Source organism: Phycodurus eques, chromosome 23 (assembly GCF_024500275.1).
Source record: "Phycodurus eques isolate BA_2022a chromosome 23, UOR_Pequ_1.1, whole genome shotgun sequence".
Taxonomy (NCBI): domain Eukaryota; kingdom Metazoa; phylum Chordata; class Actinopteri; order Syngnathiformes; family Syngnathidae; genus Phycodurus; species Phycodurus eques.
In genome coordinates this window covers 3,414,910-3,433,259 of record NC_084547.1, presented here as the reverse complement: position 1 = coordinate 3,433,259, position 18,350 = coordinate 3,414,910, and the positions used below count along the sequence as shown (strand labels likewise).

General features: G+C 48.4%; 1 protein-coding gene across 2 annotated transcripts; it reads left to right on the top strand.

Moving 5' to 3' along the window:
• Positions 1-1,453: 1,453 nt before the first annotated feature.
• LOC133397812 (NACHT and WD repeat domain-containing protein 2) lies at positions 1,454-18,350 on the top strand. Of its 2 annotated transcripts, XM_061669129.1 has the most exons (8): positions 1,454-1,574; positions 2,229-2,400; positions 5,093-5,181; positions 7,868-7,984; positions 10,679-10,882; positions 11,058-11,208; positions 11,684-12,273; positions 12,352-18,350. In XM_061669129.1, exons 1-8 carry the CDS (start codon positions 1,560-1,562, stop codon positions 16,246-16,248), a joined length of 5,235 nt encoding a protein of 1,744 aa, XP_061525113.1. In that variant the 5' UTR covers positions 1,454-1,559; the 3' UTR covers positions 16,249-18,350. The 2 variants fall into 2 exon arrangements, with proteins under 2 accessions (XP_061525113.1, XP_061525114.1); XM_061669130.1 differs by lacking the exons at positions 1,454-1,574; positions 2,229-2,400; positions 5,093-5,181 and adding an exon at positions 5,445-5,823.

Sequence of the window (18,350 nt, the reverse complement as noted above, 5' to 3'; positions counted from 1 at the left end):
CGGCACAAGAAATACACAAATGCACACGTCCTTTTTTGTTTGTTTGTCGTCGTCGTTGTTTGAAGCCTTGCAATTCCACTTCAAGTACAAGACATTGGGATTCCACACGCACCTATTTGAGGCCCACTCTAACTTGATGCCTTGCGTGTGTGTCGCGTGAGTGCTTTTCCGAAAGTGAATCTCCATTATGAGAGCGGCCTCGTCGGATCCGACACGTTAAAGCGGTTGTATTTATGCTGCGGTTTTTTCCACAGAAATGATGCACCAAACGTACTGTACGCAGTGGAACCGTGACTTACTTTTCATTTCTAACGTTCATAATGACGACGCCAGCGCTAACTGTAACTTCTTACCAGACATTCCGACTCTGTGGTCCCGAGAGTGAAAATGATGCTTTATTTTCGGTTTTGATATCCACGATTGTAGAGATTCTGCTTCACTCTTTTTTTTTTTTTAGAATGAGGAACACCGACTACTGCCACCTAATGGTTTGGAGGGGTATTACTTCTATTGACTTTCCGTGCCAGCTGCTGTGCTGTGATTGCTGTGCAGCCGATGCAGCGAGGTTTGAGCTGCAGGTGCAAGCGTGCGGCCACGGCCGTCAAGCGCGTGATCGCATTCACACGACGACTCGCAAGTGAAATAAAGCTGCGGCGGGTTTTCAGGCAATGACAAAGAAGTGGTGCGTACGGTCGACTTGTTACTTCTCCTCCCTCTGCAAATCAATTGGCGCCAAAGGTCACAGCGGGAGCGCAAACAAAAGTGCCAATTAGGCAGCGATGAAAGGAGCTCCTTGCGGACCAAAATAGCCACAAAATAACTTCGGGCTGGCCACAGAGGAGACAGAGTGGTGGCGGAGTTTCAAGTTGCCCTCTAAAGAAATAGAGTCGGTCTTATGGTGTACACGTTGCATCTGCTGAAGTCCACTTGCGCTGATCTGACCTGGCCCTCATCCCATTGTGGCGCCGTCCGGGTTTTTGCGCTATCGCACGTGCGAATGGAAACACCGAGGCGGGAGGAGATGTGGGAACCCACCGCTCTCTTTTTGTTCCTTTTTTGTGCCGTATCACAAGTCGAGGGAGGAAATAGGCTCGGATGTTGCGGCGTGAGAGGATTTGGCGAGCATCAACAGAGAACTATCTGCTTCCCAAAGTTAACCACGCGGCGTGGGCTAAAAATCAATATTTAAGCCTCGTTCAACATGAGTTATTTGAATACATATATTATTGTTGTCGACACCTGATGTTATGATCTAATAAAAAGCATAAAATACAATTCCAACATATCCTGTCGCAGCCCCTGTGGCGTGTTTCTCACAAAGCGATGAAGGACTTTTATTTTGAAAAGCCCACGCACTTCCGCCTTGCTTTTTTTTGGGGTGGGGGGGGGGGTGGGACCTGACGTCTCTCGGCGACCGCCAGAGCTCCGTCGTCGGCTCGCAGAGGCAGCAGGATGCGACGCGGCGCAGCCCGGCGAGCGGCGAGCCACGACCACCCCGACGGGCGTTTTTGCCGTCCTCTTGCCGCCCTCGACGCTCGGATTTCAGGCCAAGAGGCGAAATGAAGCGGATGAATGTGAGCACCACGCGAGCCTGTCTCCAGCATCACTTCTCCTCCCTGGATGCGGCGCCTCGCTGCTTTTAGTTGTCCCCCTTTTCTGGGGGATTTCATGAAGAGTTGAGCAAACAACTTTTCGTCCTCCCACCCCCCTTTTAAACAAACACTGCCGGATTGACCAACTGTTGGAAAACCGGCGACTAGCCTTCACCCCTTCCCAGCGGAATAAGCACCTTTTTTTTTTTTTTTTGGGTGGTTATTCGGCTTTGCAAGCATCCTCTCTGGGGTGTGCGAATACTGCCGATGCTTGCTTGCAGTTGTGTGTCGTCTCATTGCTTTTTTTTTTTTTTTTTTTTTTTTTTTGTCTGCTTGGCGTCAACAATCCATGCATGCGTCCAAGGACGTGCACGCACACGTTACGCATGCACCGTGAGACGGTCCAGTCGGCTGTATGCTACTTTGTTATCACACCCATGCCACGTTGAACCCTCTTGTTGCTGTTTGCATGTGATTCTGCCACTTCCATGACAATTTCCACTTTGAATCCATCTTTTTTTTTCTTTTTTTCTTTTGTTCCTCCTTAAAGTTGGTTCACTGGGTTGAGCGGGCAACGCACGCCTGCCCCCCCCCCCCCCCCCCCCGCACTAAAATGCGCGTGTGTTTGTGTGGTAGCCACGCTGGAAGTCGACCACCATGTGGCCGTCGGGTGTGGGCAGCCGGCAGCCTTGCCCGCGGGAGTCGGCGCTGCGCAGGGCGGCCATCAGCGGCGACGTCCTGGCCCTGCCGCCGCACCACGTCCCCGGCGGCCGCAGCGTCCGCGTCTTCATCTGTGCCAACCCGGACGGTACGTAAAACGTGGGCTCCCGTCATCCCTACCGCGATTGACCTCAAATTAAGCTTGGAGCGGTTTAACCACCTGTGGCCTCACATCCATTCGATGAAAACAGCTTCGTGCACTGTAACAATATATTCCACATGCATCGATGCGGATTATTAACTGCATTCGTGTGTGCGAACTGCGACAGAATGTTTCTTGGTTGTTACTTTTGCTCTGACCAACCCATAAAAGGACTGGAAAAAGGTTGAGAGGTGAAATCGAAATTTGGCCTTTCACGATCGCAGCATGTCGGACGACTGGCAACGCTGCACGACGTGTATTCCGATACCGCCGCATCCCGTCTTTTACGATCGCTGGTCTTTATCTCGTCAAATCAAACATTGTCGGAGAGGCGTGGCCAGAAAATGTCCCACTGGGTCAAAGTGACCGGATACATCTGTTACCATGGCGAAGACGACAACAATGGACCGCGCTCTCGCGTTCTGTCCAATCGTGCTCCGACGCTTCGGTAAACATTGGCTAAACGTGAATAATTGTTGACAACGGCGGCCAAGTATCCTATTGGTCGACGTCAAGACGCGCTGTCGGAGAGTTGTCGTGGATTGTGTCAAACTACAAGAAGTTTTGTCGTTCCCGGCGAGATATGTCGGGCCCGATCCGGGAAACGGGGCCAGTATCGGAACTGAAAGCCTGTAGTGTGTCAAATTAGAATGTGTAAAGAGTTCAAATGAATGTGAATATAAAGCAGAGGGCATCCCGTTTGCTCGACAGCTGCGAGCCCAGATGTTAGACAGAGTGACATACGAATGCAATCGTAGGCAGAGAGAGCAGGGCGAGTTCCCCGGGCGTCGACAACCTCAACAGGCGGCCGCCGCAGATTCGGCGTTCAGATCACCTGCGGGACTCTTGAGACGCACGCGGGAACATCTGGCCTTGACGGATGGCCGCTCCACGCTGGCCGCGGCGCCGCCTTCGGCGTCCTCCGGGTCGTCTGCTATCGATTCGCTCGCCGGCTTTGGTCAAACGCACAAATACAAAATGAGAGCTCCAGCTCCTGACGTCCCGCACGAGGCCACACCCCTTAAAGGCGCACATCCCACCAATACGAAAGTACATACAGTAATTACTCTTTCAAAAAATATTTCTTGACAATCTCACATATGTTTTACACTAGTGATTCTGAAAGTAGTGTACCAGTACCACTCGACGTGTGGCGTATGGGCTCCCTCTAGTGGTACACAAAAGTATCACTGAATTAAATGTTCAAAATGTGTATGATGTTACAGTGGTTAACAAAAATATCAAATGTACTTTTTTTTGGAGAACAAAAAAAAATCTTTGGTCATGAACATTTGTCTCTACGACACTACAGTGGACTGGAGCATACTCGCGGTTCAGTACCTGCGGATTAATTTGTTTTGGGGGGGGGGGGGGGGGGGGACAAAACGCAAAACCCCTTATTGGCGGTTTATCCCCGCTTATTCAATAATTTGGGGGGTTAAAAAAGGGAAAAAAAACAATTCTCAGTGTAATTATAAGGACCTTGAATCATTGGCGGATTTTTGCCATTCGCAGTTCGGTCGCTGTCCGTATTTTATGACTTTACTTGGCGAGTCCATTTTTGGAGGTGGCACTTGATGTAAAAATGATGAGAACCACTGTTTTATACAACACAGTTGTATTTTCCCGTCAGGCAAGCTGCATGTTTTGCTGCCGTATCATTGTCATGGCATGAATTTCAAGCACACCATTACTTCAGGTGACTATAACTCACCCTCAGACAGTTTGATCTGAAAGCTTTTAAGCACAAAATGATGAAGGATGTTTATGATTCCTCGCAGCGTTCCTGTGATGGAGCGAGATGCGCCGCCGCAAGCCACTTACGGCACATTATCGGCGCGCTTCAATGTGACATTTCGCCGGCCAGCTGCGGGCAGACGCATGTCCGGACGCAGCCCCGAGCTTTGCTAAAGATAGACGGGCGAAAGATACGTCAGACTAAATTGGCCGGCTCGGCCCCGCTCACTCGGTTGGTGTGTGTGCGTGCGCTCGCGGGGCGCGGGGCGTTCCGTGCAGGTCTCCCTGTCGGCCATGTTTTGTTTGAACTGTCCGTCCGCGCCCTCCAGGGAGAGCGACTGCGCTTGTCCAAATAGATTACGGCGAGCGTTCGGAGGGGCGGGAGGAACAGAGATGGGAGAAAAGCGGGACACAACAAGGAGGCGCGGGTTGGCACTGCGGGACGATCCAATTCAACATTCCGATATGATCGTCGCCTGAATGACAATATGGGGGCGGCTAGCCGAGCTTAGCTTTGTTGCACACGGAGGAGAACGGTCACTCGGGTGGCGATTTGGTCAAACACTCATATTCACAACGACGGAAAATGTTGTCTCCCAAGAACCTAACATGCATGTTTTCTGGATGTGGGAGGAAGCCAGAGTGACTTAAAAATTGTTTTTTTTTTTAAAAAACCACAAAAACAAAGTCATAACAGCCCTCTGACGGAAACCATAACGACAATGCGGCCCGCGACAAAAGTAAGTTGAACACCCCTGTTTTAAGGAGATGATGCTGTATATATAAAAAAAAAAAAAAAAAAAAAACAAATTCAGCAGTTTGTTGTGCTAACCACTCGCTACCGTGCCGGAAAAAAGAACGCTAAAACAAGCTCATGAAATGTTCTCTCCTTTGCTTCCAGACACAGAGGCAGAAAGGAACGCACTGAAAGAGCACGTTTACCCCAAACTACGAGACTTCTGCCGGGAGAACTACGGCATTGAATTCCAGGTTAGTCACATTTGCTGTGACTTCCCATCACGCTCCAGAGGCTGCCTTTCACTTTCGGGAGCCTGTCACTTTGGAGCGTGAAGCACTCGGGACCTTAAAGGACCCCCGGCGCCAAACACGTCGGTCCACTGACGTTTCAAGCGGACAGAAGGCCAGCAGAGATAAGGCGCCTGGCGACGAAGGCTGGCACGCGAAATCTCGTCGCGGATAAGGCGGGATGACGTGAGGGCTTTTCCCTGTTGTCATCGCCCGAGAGCCACCGTCGCTCGCTCTTCCGCTCTCTCTATCGCTGTGGCCGTCGAGCGCATTTGCGTTGCAAATCGACACCGGCGCGCGCGCGGAAAGATTCCTCTCGGAGTTGGTTGGACAAATCCGGGAGAGCCCTCGAGCCAGCGGGAGATTTGGGCGTCAGATAGTTCTTGGAAAAGCGAGGAGCGATTTGTGCGTGACGACCCGCTCGCCGTCGTTCTTATTCAACGCGGGATTGCAATTCCAGTGTTTGGCTCTTGTGTTGAATAAAATCATTCACTCAAGGACGTTTATAGTCGTCGACTGGAATCCAACAGTTTACGAATATCTTTGTCAAATACGTATTTCAACGGAGCGGCGTGGAAGAGGGTCCCGCCCAGCTGTGAAAATCAGGTCTGTAAACCACTGTATTGGCTAACAGATCCCCTGTACTTTGGAGATCGGACAAGTTTAGGCAGCACAATTTGTGGCCTACAGGCAAGTCTGAGCGGAGAGTTGTGTGGCTGCATTCAAATCGATGGCGTTCTATAGAAGCAGCAGATTGGAGGCATATGAAAAGGGTCAAGTTTGTCGGAATCCCAGTTTAACTGCGCATATTTGACAGAAAATAACACTCTCACAAAACTAAACGGTCTGTTTTCCGTGGGATGCGTCGATGCGATTTAACAGAGGAAAAAAAACACAAAACAAAAGACATTTAGCAGAAAATTCAGAGCGGTGGCTACAGGAGGACGACGAGGGACACACGTCGCTAGAATTCCTCGCCTGCGTGACGTACGAGCGCACGACGACGGTCGAGGGACGGCGAAGGGGAGGAAAACGTGCAAAGACACTTTTGGCTTCACAATGCGCAGCCACGTGCCCGTCTGGTGATTCAGCTTGCTGTCATGATGCATGAGCATGAAATGATTTATGCAGAAGAGCTGCAAGTACTCGCCACCCCCCCACCCCATACGCAACCAGACCCGCCCCTCCTCACCCATGCCACGTGACAAGCTGGCACCTCGGCGGAAACCGGTTTACTAGAGCCGGATTATGAATCACTGCGGCGTCCTGGCAGCGAGAGTCAAATTGCTCGTCATCTTTTGCTTTGATTTAATACTCGTGCCATTACAACGCGCGCGCGCACACACACACACGCAATCCACGATCCACAGTCTCTTTCCTGCGGCACACACTGACACACATATGCTTGGCTGATGAAATCAGAGTCTCCCCACTCCCCCGCCTCGCTTTCCTCCCGGAATCTTCTTCCTTTGAGAGGACGGAGCAGGATCAGGCAGATGAAGAGGAAGAGGATGCAGGGTGAAAGGTGGCCACGGGAATCCGGCACTGTGGTCAAACGGCTGCGTTCCGCATGGCTCGGCACGCGGCCGCCATGTGGAGGAAGCGCTTTTGCTCATTTCCTAGCTCTTGATTGGCTCAATATTCAATCCCGTTGCCAACTACGAGCACAAACCGATTTGCCAGATACGGCGGTACCTTGACTTGCGAGTTGAATTCGTTCTGTGACCGAGTTTCTGACTCAATTTACTGGACTTTAATTTTTAAAGTAGAGTAATACGAGGGCTGGATTTTCCCACTGACGGCGCTTTCCGCCTCTTGCCTGATTTCAGGCCCTTTCTTCTTGGGCTTCATGTGCATTATCCCAATGTTTAATGGCCTAACATTCAAGAAATGATTTGGGGGGGGGGGTGATTTATCCTGCATTTGACTTGCCGCAGGCAAACTCCCTCCAAGGGCGTTAGAAAGCCGCTTAGCAGAAGCTGCTTCAGCTCTTGCGTAAGCAACCATCGTCGAGGGCAGGAGTGGGAGAGTGCTCGCGAATTGGTAAATTGGCATGAAGGAAAAAGACAGATGAACGCTGCCAAATAATGTCCCATAGGAGCCCTCTCTTCATTGAGGGGAAAAAAAATAATAACTTCAAATGAATTTCCTCTTAGCCTCATTTATGTCTCCTTGCTTAGCTTGGATTGCCGCCTGGCTTCTGAACTGCCCATTTTCGCCTTCATCCACCAACTCCATTCTTCCGCCCGGCAATGAAGAGCAACGATCACAGCACAAATTTAATCAGCCTATTCTCTCTCCCCCCCCCCCCCCCCCCTCTCGCGCACACCGCGCACGCTCGCCGAGTAGATACGACTATTAATTTCGCTCCCGATTACAACACCGTCCTCACAGTCACCTGCGAGAACCCGGCGGACAACCGTCATAAACTCGCTGCATCTCTTCCCTCGGCCGCGGCTCGCCAGCACGGGGGCAGATAAGTGACACCGATACGCCGTGACTGATGTAGCAAGCCGCCAGATTCCTCCAAATCGATCTATAATCTGCCCAGGGCTGCGGCAGTGTCAGATTCGGCCCTGCTTGGCAATCTATGTTCATAAGGAGGCTTCAAGAAATGCCTTTTTTTGTTTGTTTTTTTCCGCTGGCTCAGGTGGTGGATCTCTACTGGGGCGTGGACCCAGAGGAGTGGGACAGTCCAGAGCTGCAGAGGCTCAGGATGAAGCTCCTGGAGGAATGTCTGAAGACGTCAGCGGGGCCGTGCTTCGTTGTGAGTATTGACGCTGGCAATCAATCATATTGAATCGAGCGCTCAGTTATAAATAAAAAAATAAACTAAAAAAAAAAAAGTAAAAACCCCAAAAGCTAAAAAGGACACTTTTACCAAAGAGTCGTGTGAAGGCAGCTGCAATGTTAGGTTCGGAAAAGGGGCAAAGAGGGACGTGCAAGAAGGGCAGAGATGACAGGTAGAGTAATGGATGCTGAATTATTCAAATAGAACAGATCTTTTTCTGGAGGTTGAAATTGAGGTGAGAGATCACACAGCGAGGTAATGCATTATGGGTAGGACAGCATCCCGGCACTCTTGAGAACATAATCCCCTTCGCCTGACTGACTTTTGTATCTACACCTGCGCTACTCGTAGAGTTCAATTGCATCGTGACAATTTGCAGGATCTCAAAATGGAACCTGCTCAAAGTCATCCATCATCAGTGCCGCCAACGTCGTCATCAACTTTTAAAAGCCACACAGACCCGACCTCGCTGAAGTAAAACCTTGACTGGCCGCCATCCAAAACGTTAACCCATAAGAAAAATCCCAGGTGCATCTTAAAAGTCAGATGGAACAGGTTTTTTTGGTTGTTATTTTCTATTTCCCCCCCCCCCCCCCCCCCACATTCCTTAACCCTTCTGACAGAAAGCGACCCGGGCCTTGTTGAGTTGCAGCCGAGGTTCGCGTTCAAATTTGCAGGGGGGGATGATCCTGACAATGTCACGTGATGTCTGTCATATGTACTGCGGTAACGCACAGTCTATGACATTGCAAACGCTTTGACCACAGGAAAAAAAATAAATAAAAAATCGAAATGAAAATCTGTGAATTTCCAAGTACCCTCGCTTGTATCGAACATCTTCCGAATTCCCAAGAGGTCTCGGATAAACTCTCTTCTGTCCTTGTGCGACTTTGCCGGTAACACAAGCCGGGCACCTTGGGGCTAAATGTGGAGATGAAAGCAAGCGGCGCAAGCGGCGCTTTTGAGCTCAAGCCGCGCTGATTTCCTTCACGTCGCTCAGACCGCAATCTCAACACCTTAACCCCTGACCGACCCTGAGCATTGTCGCACCACAGCCGAGGGCAAATAAGCGGTCTTGATCTCGGTTTCCTTAATTTATATCACAAAAACCTGGCGTTTGAACAGGTATCAACCATGGTATCTCGTGGTATCAACCATTGCTCATCTGTCTATCTTACATGCAGACTACCTTCTTTGCACCCACATTCGCAGTGCTGATCGTACCCAATCTTTGGATTTCCTGTTCGATACCGCAACCGTGTACATAATCCATCAAAAGTTCCTGAAATGAAATTGCAAAGTGCCGCGTGAGCCTTGAGAAGTGTTTTAGGAGCGGCATCAAGCACCCCACCGTCCGCACGTGTCACACCTGCACGAGGAGGCTTTTGCCTAATCTGTCAATAAATATGGTTTCCATGGTGATTGCAGAGGTTGGCATGGCGATGGTAAGAATGACAATGAGCCACAACTGTCTTTTCTTCTTCTTCTCGTTTCTTCGTCTCCCCCTCTTCAGCTCACCAACGGTCTCAAATTCCCCCGTGTCAAAAAAATGAAATAAAATACTCGATAAACGCCTCAAGGACGCGTCTCAGCTTCGGTGCTTCCGCTTCTTTTTTTCTCCCATCTGCCAGTGAAAGAGGATAGTTAGGGATAAAGTGACCTTGACCCCCCCCCCCCCCCCCCCGCCCCCCGATTGTGTCAGTGTGATGTAAGGCTAACATGATCGCCAGGCCCCTCTGTGGAAAAGAATCTACAGTATCTGCGATCCAAATTCCAGTCAAGGACAAAAGGATTCACTGGAAGCTTGAGTGGGATGTCATACTGCACACAGTTGCAGCTCCAGACCACGCATCAGATCAATATCATTTGATTGATCGATAGAACAAGGCACGGTTGTTGTTGTTGTTTTGAAGCAAACATGCACATGACCGCTTTCCCCAGCGCGCTCATCAGGAATACTCGAGTTGGACGAGTACATCTCGGAAGCACACGGCAGGGTTTATCTCGTCCTTGTCATTTTCTGGCTCTTGATTCTCTCGCACGGATTTATTCCTTTGGAATGTGCGCAGCATGGACACACGTCAATACCGCAGCGGAGGCTGTCGAACCAAACTCGATTCGCCCCGTTCCCTGCGTCCGCTCCCGCTGCGATTGCCGAGGCAACCGGCACGAGCCCGACCTGTCACGGTTCAGAGGCACCGTCGCCAACCAACATGCGAGTCGAGTTTTCCAGTCCCTTGACTTGGAGTTTTGTGGCTTTGCCCCGCGACGCAGGATCAGCCGGTCGTGGAATGGAAGGCTCCATTTCTCTCTCAGGTCGTCCTTGAATGTGACGGATGAAGCATATTCAAGAATATCCCGGATCATTTCAGTCACTCACAGGCATGCGCTGAAGCACAAACGTTTCGTGTCGAAATATTACATGAGATGATGACGCAGAGAGATGTTGTGAGGAGATGTTGTGTCATGATGAAAAAGATGGAGGTGGCGGTGATGATTATAATCACTAACGGGCCGACACACTTGACTAACAAATCGACATTACCGTATTTAACTGCTATTTTCAGCATCGTGCGATTTTATTTTTACATGTAAATCTGATCGGTCATGTTCTTAATTCAACTGCCACTGACTGATGCTTTGTCTTCCTCTCCTCTTGCCGCCCTTCAGGGTTTGGTGGGAGAGAAGTACGGCAGCATCCGAGTGCCGGGCGAGGTGGAATCGGCGGAGTTCGAGATGATCTTGGATGCCGCAGCGGAGGCCGGGCTGGAGACACACATCTTGGACGAGTGGTACTGCAGGGACGAAAACTCTGTGCCACCCGCATACTACCTCAAACCCAAAGCCCAAGTGCTTAAGAACTACCAGAACTCAGTGAGTGCATCTTTGGGTGAACATCATAAAATAAATGCTTCACAATACAGTACATAAAGTGCACTTTCAAATCATTGGTTTAGCATCAATATTCAGACGTCACGCAGTTCTGCATGTGACACAAGTCAGCAGGGTGAAGTCAATTTGTCTTTACCCTGCCTGCCATCCAACTTAGGTGGAGTCCAGCAGCGCAGCCAAAACCAAGAATGACAAGGCCTGGAGGAAAGTGTCAGAGGAGATCAAGCGGATCTTTCGTACGGCGGTTCTGCAGCTTCAAGAAAAGGGGACAATGCCGAGCACTCAGGCCAAGAAATTCCTTTGCTCTGGTTAGTTTTAGGTCTGCTTTTTCCATTTTCTTGCAGCTTGCTCCTAATGAATCGTTGTTTTCTGTGGGGATTCATGTGCCATCTCCTGGGAGGCATAACTTTTCCTTCCAAACTGGTGTCTCTTGGATCTAAATCGAAGGCCACTGTGTGAATAAAACTACGCAGGAGACTGGCAGAATTCTTTTGTCGGCAGGTTCTTTGTGGGGAAGCCTCTTTTACACTTCATTCGCTGTTATCATCTTTGGCTCCTCTTAGATGAGGCTCAAAGAATCAATGTAATCACTGGCAAAAATGGTTACTAAAGCTTTTCAGATTATCTCCTGAAAGAACTCTGTTAGACGTACACGTATCTGCGGATGCTGAGTGGTTTACTCGAGCTCCATCTTAAACAGCGTCTTATTAGAGAAATAGGAGCCAGGAGTTGAGCTTTCCACATGCAATGTGATCACGTTGCTTTGTTTTCCTCTCATTTCAGCCTTGGAGGATGAATTAGACTTTGCCCTCGGAAAACAAACTCCTGCCTTTCTCAGGAAATGCGTTTGCTACATTCGCAAGATTTCAAACTTTGACCGCTTCGCAAAACTCCCAGAGATGACCCGCTACATGGACATTGTGGTGAGCGGCGACCGCATCATGCGCAACCAGGAGGCCTACGAGCGCCTGCTGAAGGTGCGGGACGAGTTCATACCAACAGTGGTGGCCGCATCGAACCTCCGGGTTTACTCATCGGTCACGCACTGCGACATGAAGCAAGGCTATTCCCAGGAAGTAGAGAGCCACTATGTGGAGGGACTGTGTAAACAGTTCTATGAGGACATGGTGGATATAATTCAGGCTACAGTACAGCGCAACTTTGACACAGAGACTGACCCGCTGTATGATGAGACCCTGCAGCACCTGTCCCTCTGTAAAGCCTACTCAGCACTGCATGAGTACAAGACTGAATCCCTGGATTACGTGCAGGAGTACATTTTGCCATCTAAGGGGAGTAGGATGAGTCCGCTTGTAGTGCATGGGGGACCCTGCACGGGAAAGACATTGCTACTAGCTGAAGTTGCCAAACAGGTGAGACATTTTCAGTATCTTTTCAACAAAAGATGAGGTGCTTGGGAATCTTACATATCTGTCAACGCTGTCTTTCAGGCCTACACATGGCTGCAGAAAGAGATGGGCCCCGAAACAGATCCAGTGGTCATTGTCCGTTTCATCGGCTCGAGTCAGCCCTCCGCAGACTTGCGCACACTTCTCCAGAGCATCTGTGAACAGATTGCAATAAACTACCGCTGCTTGATTCACTTTTTGCCTAACAAAATCCAGGAGATGAGGGAGCTCCTAACCAACCTGCTTGGAGAATCCTCCTTTCACAGGCCCCTGGTCATCATCCTGGATGCCCTGGAGCAGCTGTCAGATGCCGATGAAGCACGCAAGCTGTGGTGGCTCCCCGTACAACTCCCTCGGACAGTCCGCATTGTAGTCTCAACATTGCCCAACAAACATGGAATACTGCAAAAGCTCCGACATGCCATCCATGACGAGTACTATTATGTGGAGTTAACACAGAGGGACCGCAAGCTCTGCAGCCAGACATTAAAGCAGCAGTTACTTGGCGTAAAAAGAAAGGTCACCTCGGGCCAACAGATCTATGTCAACGAGGCTTTAGCAAAGTGTACTTTGCCAATGTTTGTTAACCTCATCTACAGGGAGGTAGTGCACTGGAGGTCTCACAAAGACGTGGATGAGAAATCCCTCTGCTCCACAGTGCATGAAAGCATAGAACAGTTGTTCTATTCGGTCGAGAAGAAGTTGGGACAACGATTTGTCTTCAGAGCATTAGGTTATATCACCATGGCCAAAGCAGGGTTAACTGAGGTTGAGCTGGAGGACATTCTTTCCCTGGACAACATAGTTCTTGGTGATGTTATTGTGGTATCTTACCTCAAAAATCCCTTAAGGATTTCTTATGACTTGGTAGCAAGGCTCAAAGAAGAGCTGGAAGGTTATCTGGTGGAACGTCAGGTACGCAACGTCACCCTGATGGTCTGGGCCAACAGGCATCTGCATCTCATTGCCCAGAAGCTGTACCTGAGCAACGAGGAAGACGTCCATCAAATGCACAGCCTTCTAGCGGAGTACTTCCTGGGGGCGTGGTCAGGGGGCCGGAAGAAGATCTTCACGTACGACAACAATCATTTTACGTCCCAAAATATATCACACCATAAAAATCCCCACCATGAACAATCCCATGAGAAGACATCCTCTGACAAGTACTCCTATGATAGGCAAACCCCCGAGCAGCCTTGGGTCTTCCAGTGCAACCTTCTAGAGCCGGATATTTTCTTTGTCAACCACAGGAAGATGACAGAGCTGGTGTTCCATCTCACAAGAAGTGGCCGTACTGATGACCTCATGTTTGGTGTCATCATGAACTTCAGCTGGCTGTATACAATGATAAAGATCGGACAGTTTGAAAAGGCTTTAAATGATATCGACTTGGCTTACAGCTTCACCCAAGAAAAAGAGCTGAAGTTTCTATCCACTACTCTCCGTAGCATCAAGGTAAAGGTGCTGAAAAGCCCACCATCACTTTCTGCAGAACTGCAGCAAAGGCTTTTGCCAGTTGTCACCTCCCTGCCCAAACTTCGACATCTCCTCCTGGAGTGTGACAAGGATGGGCCAAAGTACTGCTCAATTGTGCCTCTCCATTCCTCCATGGATGTCACTTACAGTCCAGAGAGGCTACCTTTGAGCTCAAGTTACATGCATATCGTGGAGATCTTGCCCACTCTCGCACCGAACATAGTCCTTGTAGCCCTTGAAGATGGGTCTGTCAGCACGTGGGACGTTGAGAGTAGACAACTGCTACGGCAGATAGACACAGCTCGATCTGTTGTGCTGGGAATCAGGTTAACCACTGATGAGAAATATCTAGTTGTGGCCACGACGAAAAACACGCTCCTTATATATGATAATCATAAATCCTGCCTTTTATCAGAAGTGGAAATCAAGGGTTCCAAACATGGCGGCATCACCGGCGGGGTGGCCTTTATCAACGGCTTCACTTTGTCAACTCACCACGCTTTAGCTTGGCTTGAGGCCAGTAAAGATGTCAACGTCATTGACCTGCTTTACGGCTGGCCTCTCTATCAGTTCCATTGCTGGTACGAGGTGACTTGCGTCCAGTGCTCACCCGATGGAATGTATGCCTTCTGCGGACAGTACCTCAACACTGCGTCCATCTTTCATCTGGGAAACGGCGACAAGTTGGCCACTGTTACCTCTGAGTTTTCTGGGGGGTTTGTTAAGTCCATTCTTGTCCTCGACACGATCAACCAAATGGTGATGATTGACAACGAGGGGAGTCTGTCGGTATGGAACACCAAAGAGATCACCAACCCACGTCTGATGGAGGAGTACGATTGCAGAGGAGATGACAGTGAAGTGGTGAGCATTGAGCTGTCGGAAGACCAGCGTTCAATTCTGCTTTGCAAGGCCAGAAGTATTGAAGTTCTCGATACGAAGGTATGGAAAATGGTGGAGAAGTTTAAAGCAAAACGTAGCGAACGCTTCGTAGCTGCAGTTCTTTCCAAGAACGGGCAAAGTATTGTGGCCTCGATGGAGAACACTTCTTCAATCTTCGTGTGGAGGAGAGACAGTGGGCAATGCATGGCCAGCCTGATCGAGATATCAGGGGCCATCGTTAAACTCATCAAATCGGTCCACCATAACCTGCTCCTTTCTGTTGCCAGCAGTGGAGTGCTGTCGGTCTGGGACATTGACATAATCACAGCAATGTCCAACATTGACAAAACAGGCAAGAAGATACAGACGTTGCAGCTGTCTGGCAGAGAGGATTATGTGTTCACCATGGATGGTTCAGAAGCAGTCCACAAGTGGAACTTTAGCACTGGATTCATTGAAACGGTCTTCAAACATGAGGGCGTGGTAGAAAACTGTGTGCTCACCTCCTCAGGGGATCTAATGGTAACTTCCGATGACAAGTGCAGTCAGTACATCTGGCAAACCAACTCTGGGGAGAACATTTTTCGCATCAACGGACAGAGAATATCCCAGCTGCTAATCACCCACAACGACCAGTTTGTTGTGTCCCTCTGTGAGCAAAACGCCTCAAGAGTCTGGAGACTAGCGACAGGACACAAAGTGTGCAACATCTTGGTCACCCTCCAGAACGCACTGATCACCACAGCCAACACATTTCTTGTGGGCACCTCCAAAAACAAGCTTCTCGCCGTCAGCTTGTGGTCAGGCAGCGTATCCAAGAAGTTTGTGTGCGACGACGGCATCACCATTGTCAACTTCAAACTTATTCCCGACATTCCTGACTGCGTCGTGTTCATCACGTCCACAGAGACCGTCTTTATTTGGAGTGTAGCAGACGAGGCTGTTTGCAGGCGTGTCCAGTTGCCAGCTAATTTCCTCAAAAATCTAGAGGACTTTCAGATCTCACCAAATGGCAAACAGGGAATTGTGTCCAAAGGCGACGAGAATATTAACGTGCTGGACCTACACAGCGGGAAGCTGAGGCTTGTCCACGCCGCTGGTATAATTTGGCGTCAGAAGTTATCACGAGACGGCCGTTACCTTGTATACATCTGCTTCCGCAACTGTGAAGAGGATGACGATGCCGGTGTTGTGTCCAATCTGATTGTGATGCGACTTGCAGATGGGAAGAGTATTGGCACATGCTCCTTATACAAGACACCCACTTTCCTTTCGCTCTCCCAAAGAGCCCTGAACATCATCATTGGCTTTGAGGACGGCAGCATTGGCACATACACCGTGGTGGACCGCGTAGACGCCGCCCTCAAAATCAAGATCGCCACGTCCAACAGCCGACAGATTGTCAACAATGCTTCGCAGAAGGTCCGTCCCAAATGTGGCAATCACTCCTTTAAGACCATTGCCGACTGCATCTGGAGGGAATCAACGGAGGTTTTCTCCAGGGACAGTCCGATCAATGTGTCTGACTCCGGTGAAGGAGAGTCCACTACGCCGACAAAAAAGACAGAGCTGCTGCAGTGAACAAAAGAGGTTTCGAATCTCTGGAAGGTTGCAGTTGACTCTTGTTTACAGCCACGTGATTCAGCTGCAAATGTCAGGCGTCTGACTATCTATCCTATCGAGTAGTTGTACCGTTTCAGTTGGTTTTACATTCAGACGCTCGGAAGAAAAAAAACTAACACATGATGGAAACAAATTCTACGAGATAAGAGTTTGCCGTGATGGGTCCCCTTTCAGCATTTGAAGAACAAATTATTGAAATGCATTTGTGACAGAACACTGGTCAAAGCCATTCCAGTCATCTTTGCCACTTGTATTGTTCAATATGTTCATTTGCTTTGTGTCCATTACGCCGTCGTGTTCGACAAGAAGAGAATACATTCGTATTTTATATACGTCAGACAAAATGTACAACAACAAACGCGTACATGTCTCTTTTTTTTGGCTGCTGCAATTTGTGCAACACTTTAAAATGTTACGTTGTGCTTCAAGCAATCAAAGCGAGTGCCTGGAATTTCTAAATGTCCTTTATGTGCAGACGACAAGATTTATGAAAATGCAGGGAATTTGTAAACACAGTACAGTATATGTACACACACGAAAACACGAGCTGCGGGTTGCGTCGCTCTTTGGAACAACCGTTGTAGAAATTGTGTGGAACGTTTCCTGGGAATTCGCGGTTCCGTTCACGTGTGAGCTGTGTGTTCTCAAAGGGGAGCGCCACTAAGGAGCGTATAGCGTAGCATAGCACCGTACACAGCCACGCCTTAATCAGTGTACTTGCTTTGGGTCTCGTGGAGTTAGTAGTCGTCCGTCGTTTCGCAGAAACAATTTGGCCCTGTGCATGTAGCGGTTGAGACACAAGGTGGAAGCACTTTATTGGTGGTTTGTGAGAAATGATGACATTTATTCCAATTTAATTTTTTTTTTTTTTTTTTTTTTAGGTCAGCTAGCGTTGTCTTAACGAGATATTTATCGATTTTATTTTTTTTTTCAAACGGAGTTTGCTTCCCGAAATATAGGATAGGACGTCCAGGTACGTTCGGGCGCTTAAAATGAAAGCGATGGTCATTTCACACGTGCTGGAAAACGAGTCGCCGAAACAAATGAACAATGGGAAAAGAAGCCAATTGCCCGGAAGTCCTTTCAACGAGGCCAACGTTGACGTGACAAATGCACAACCACGGTTTTTTGGGAGCCGACAGGATGCGCGCCGGGTGACATCAGAACGAGCGGCCGTTAAGATCAGGTCAGGTTGCAGGTAGCGTAACGTTGATGTTTTACAAGTGCGACGCAAAGCCACGCGCTCTCCTCACCTTGCCAGACTTCTCCAAGGGCTATTCCAGTACATTTGCTCATCTTCAACCGTTGAGATGATGGCCCTCGGATCCTTTTCAACAAGGTAGCAGCGTCAAGCTTTAAAATATTTCCCCTTAAAGGTTTCGTTAAAAAAAACAATATATATATATATATATATATACATATATATATATAAAATACTATAATATGTAATTGCCAAAGTCCTAATGGTAGTTTGGTTATTATTATTTATTTATTTTTTTATGAGGCTTGTAACGTAATTATATTGTTGCCAAATCGTTTCAGTGTTGGACTGTGATTTTGTTTATGAGAAAGACAGTGTGCTATATCTGTTGAAGGAAATATATATATATATATATATATATATATATATATATATATATATATATATATATATATGAAACAAATAATAATAATGTTGAAAAAGAGTCCTGCCCTAATATACTGGAATGCCAATTTAAGCGTATATTTGAATGTGGCCAGCTGGACGCCAATAAATGGTATTAATTGTATGTTAAAGTAACTTGAATGACTTTTAATAACTTCTATGTTTGCAACTCATAGTTGACATACTGGTGATGAATGTTTCTATAGTATTCTTTGTATTGTCAGGATTGATTACCTGTTTAGAGATTTATATTTTCATAAATGTTGTACTTTGTTACGGGCTTGTTAACTGGAACTGAAGCATAAAAAAAAAGAAAAAGAAAAAAGAGAAACGTATGTCCGAAGCAATATGAAATTAGTGTGTATGCATTGTTTGTATGGAACATTTTAATGAAATAAAACGGATCACTTTTTTT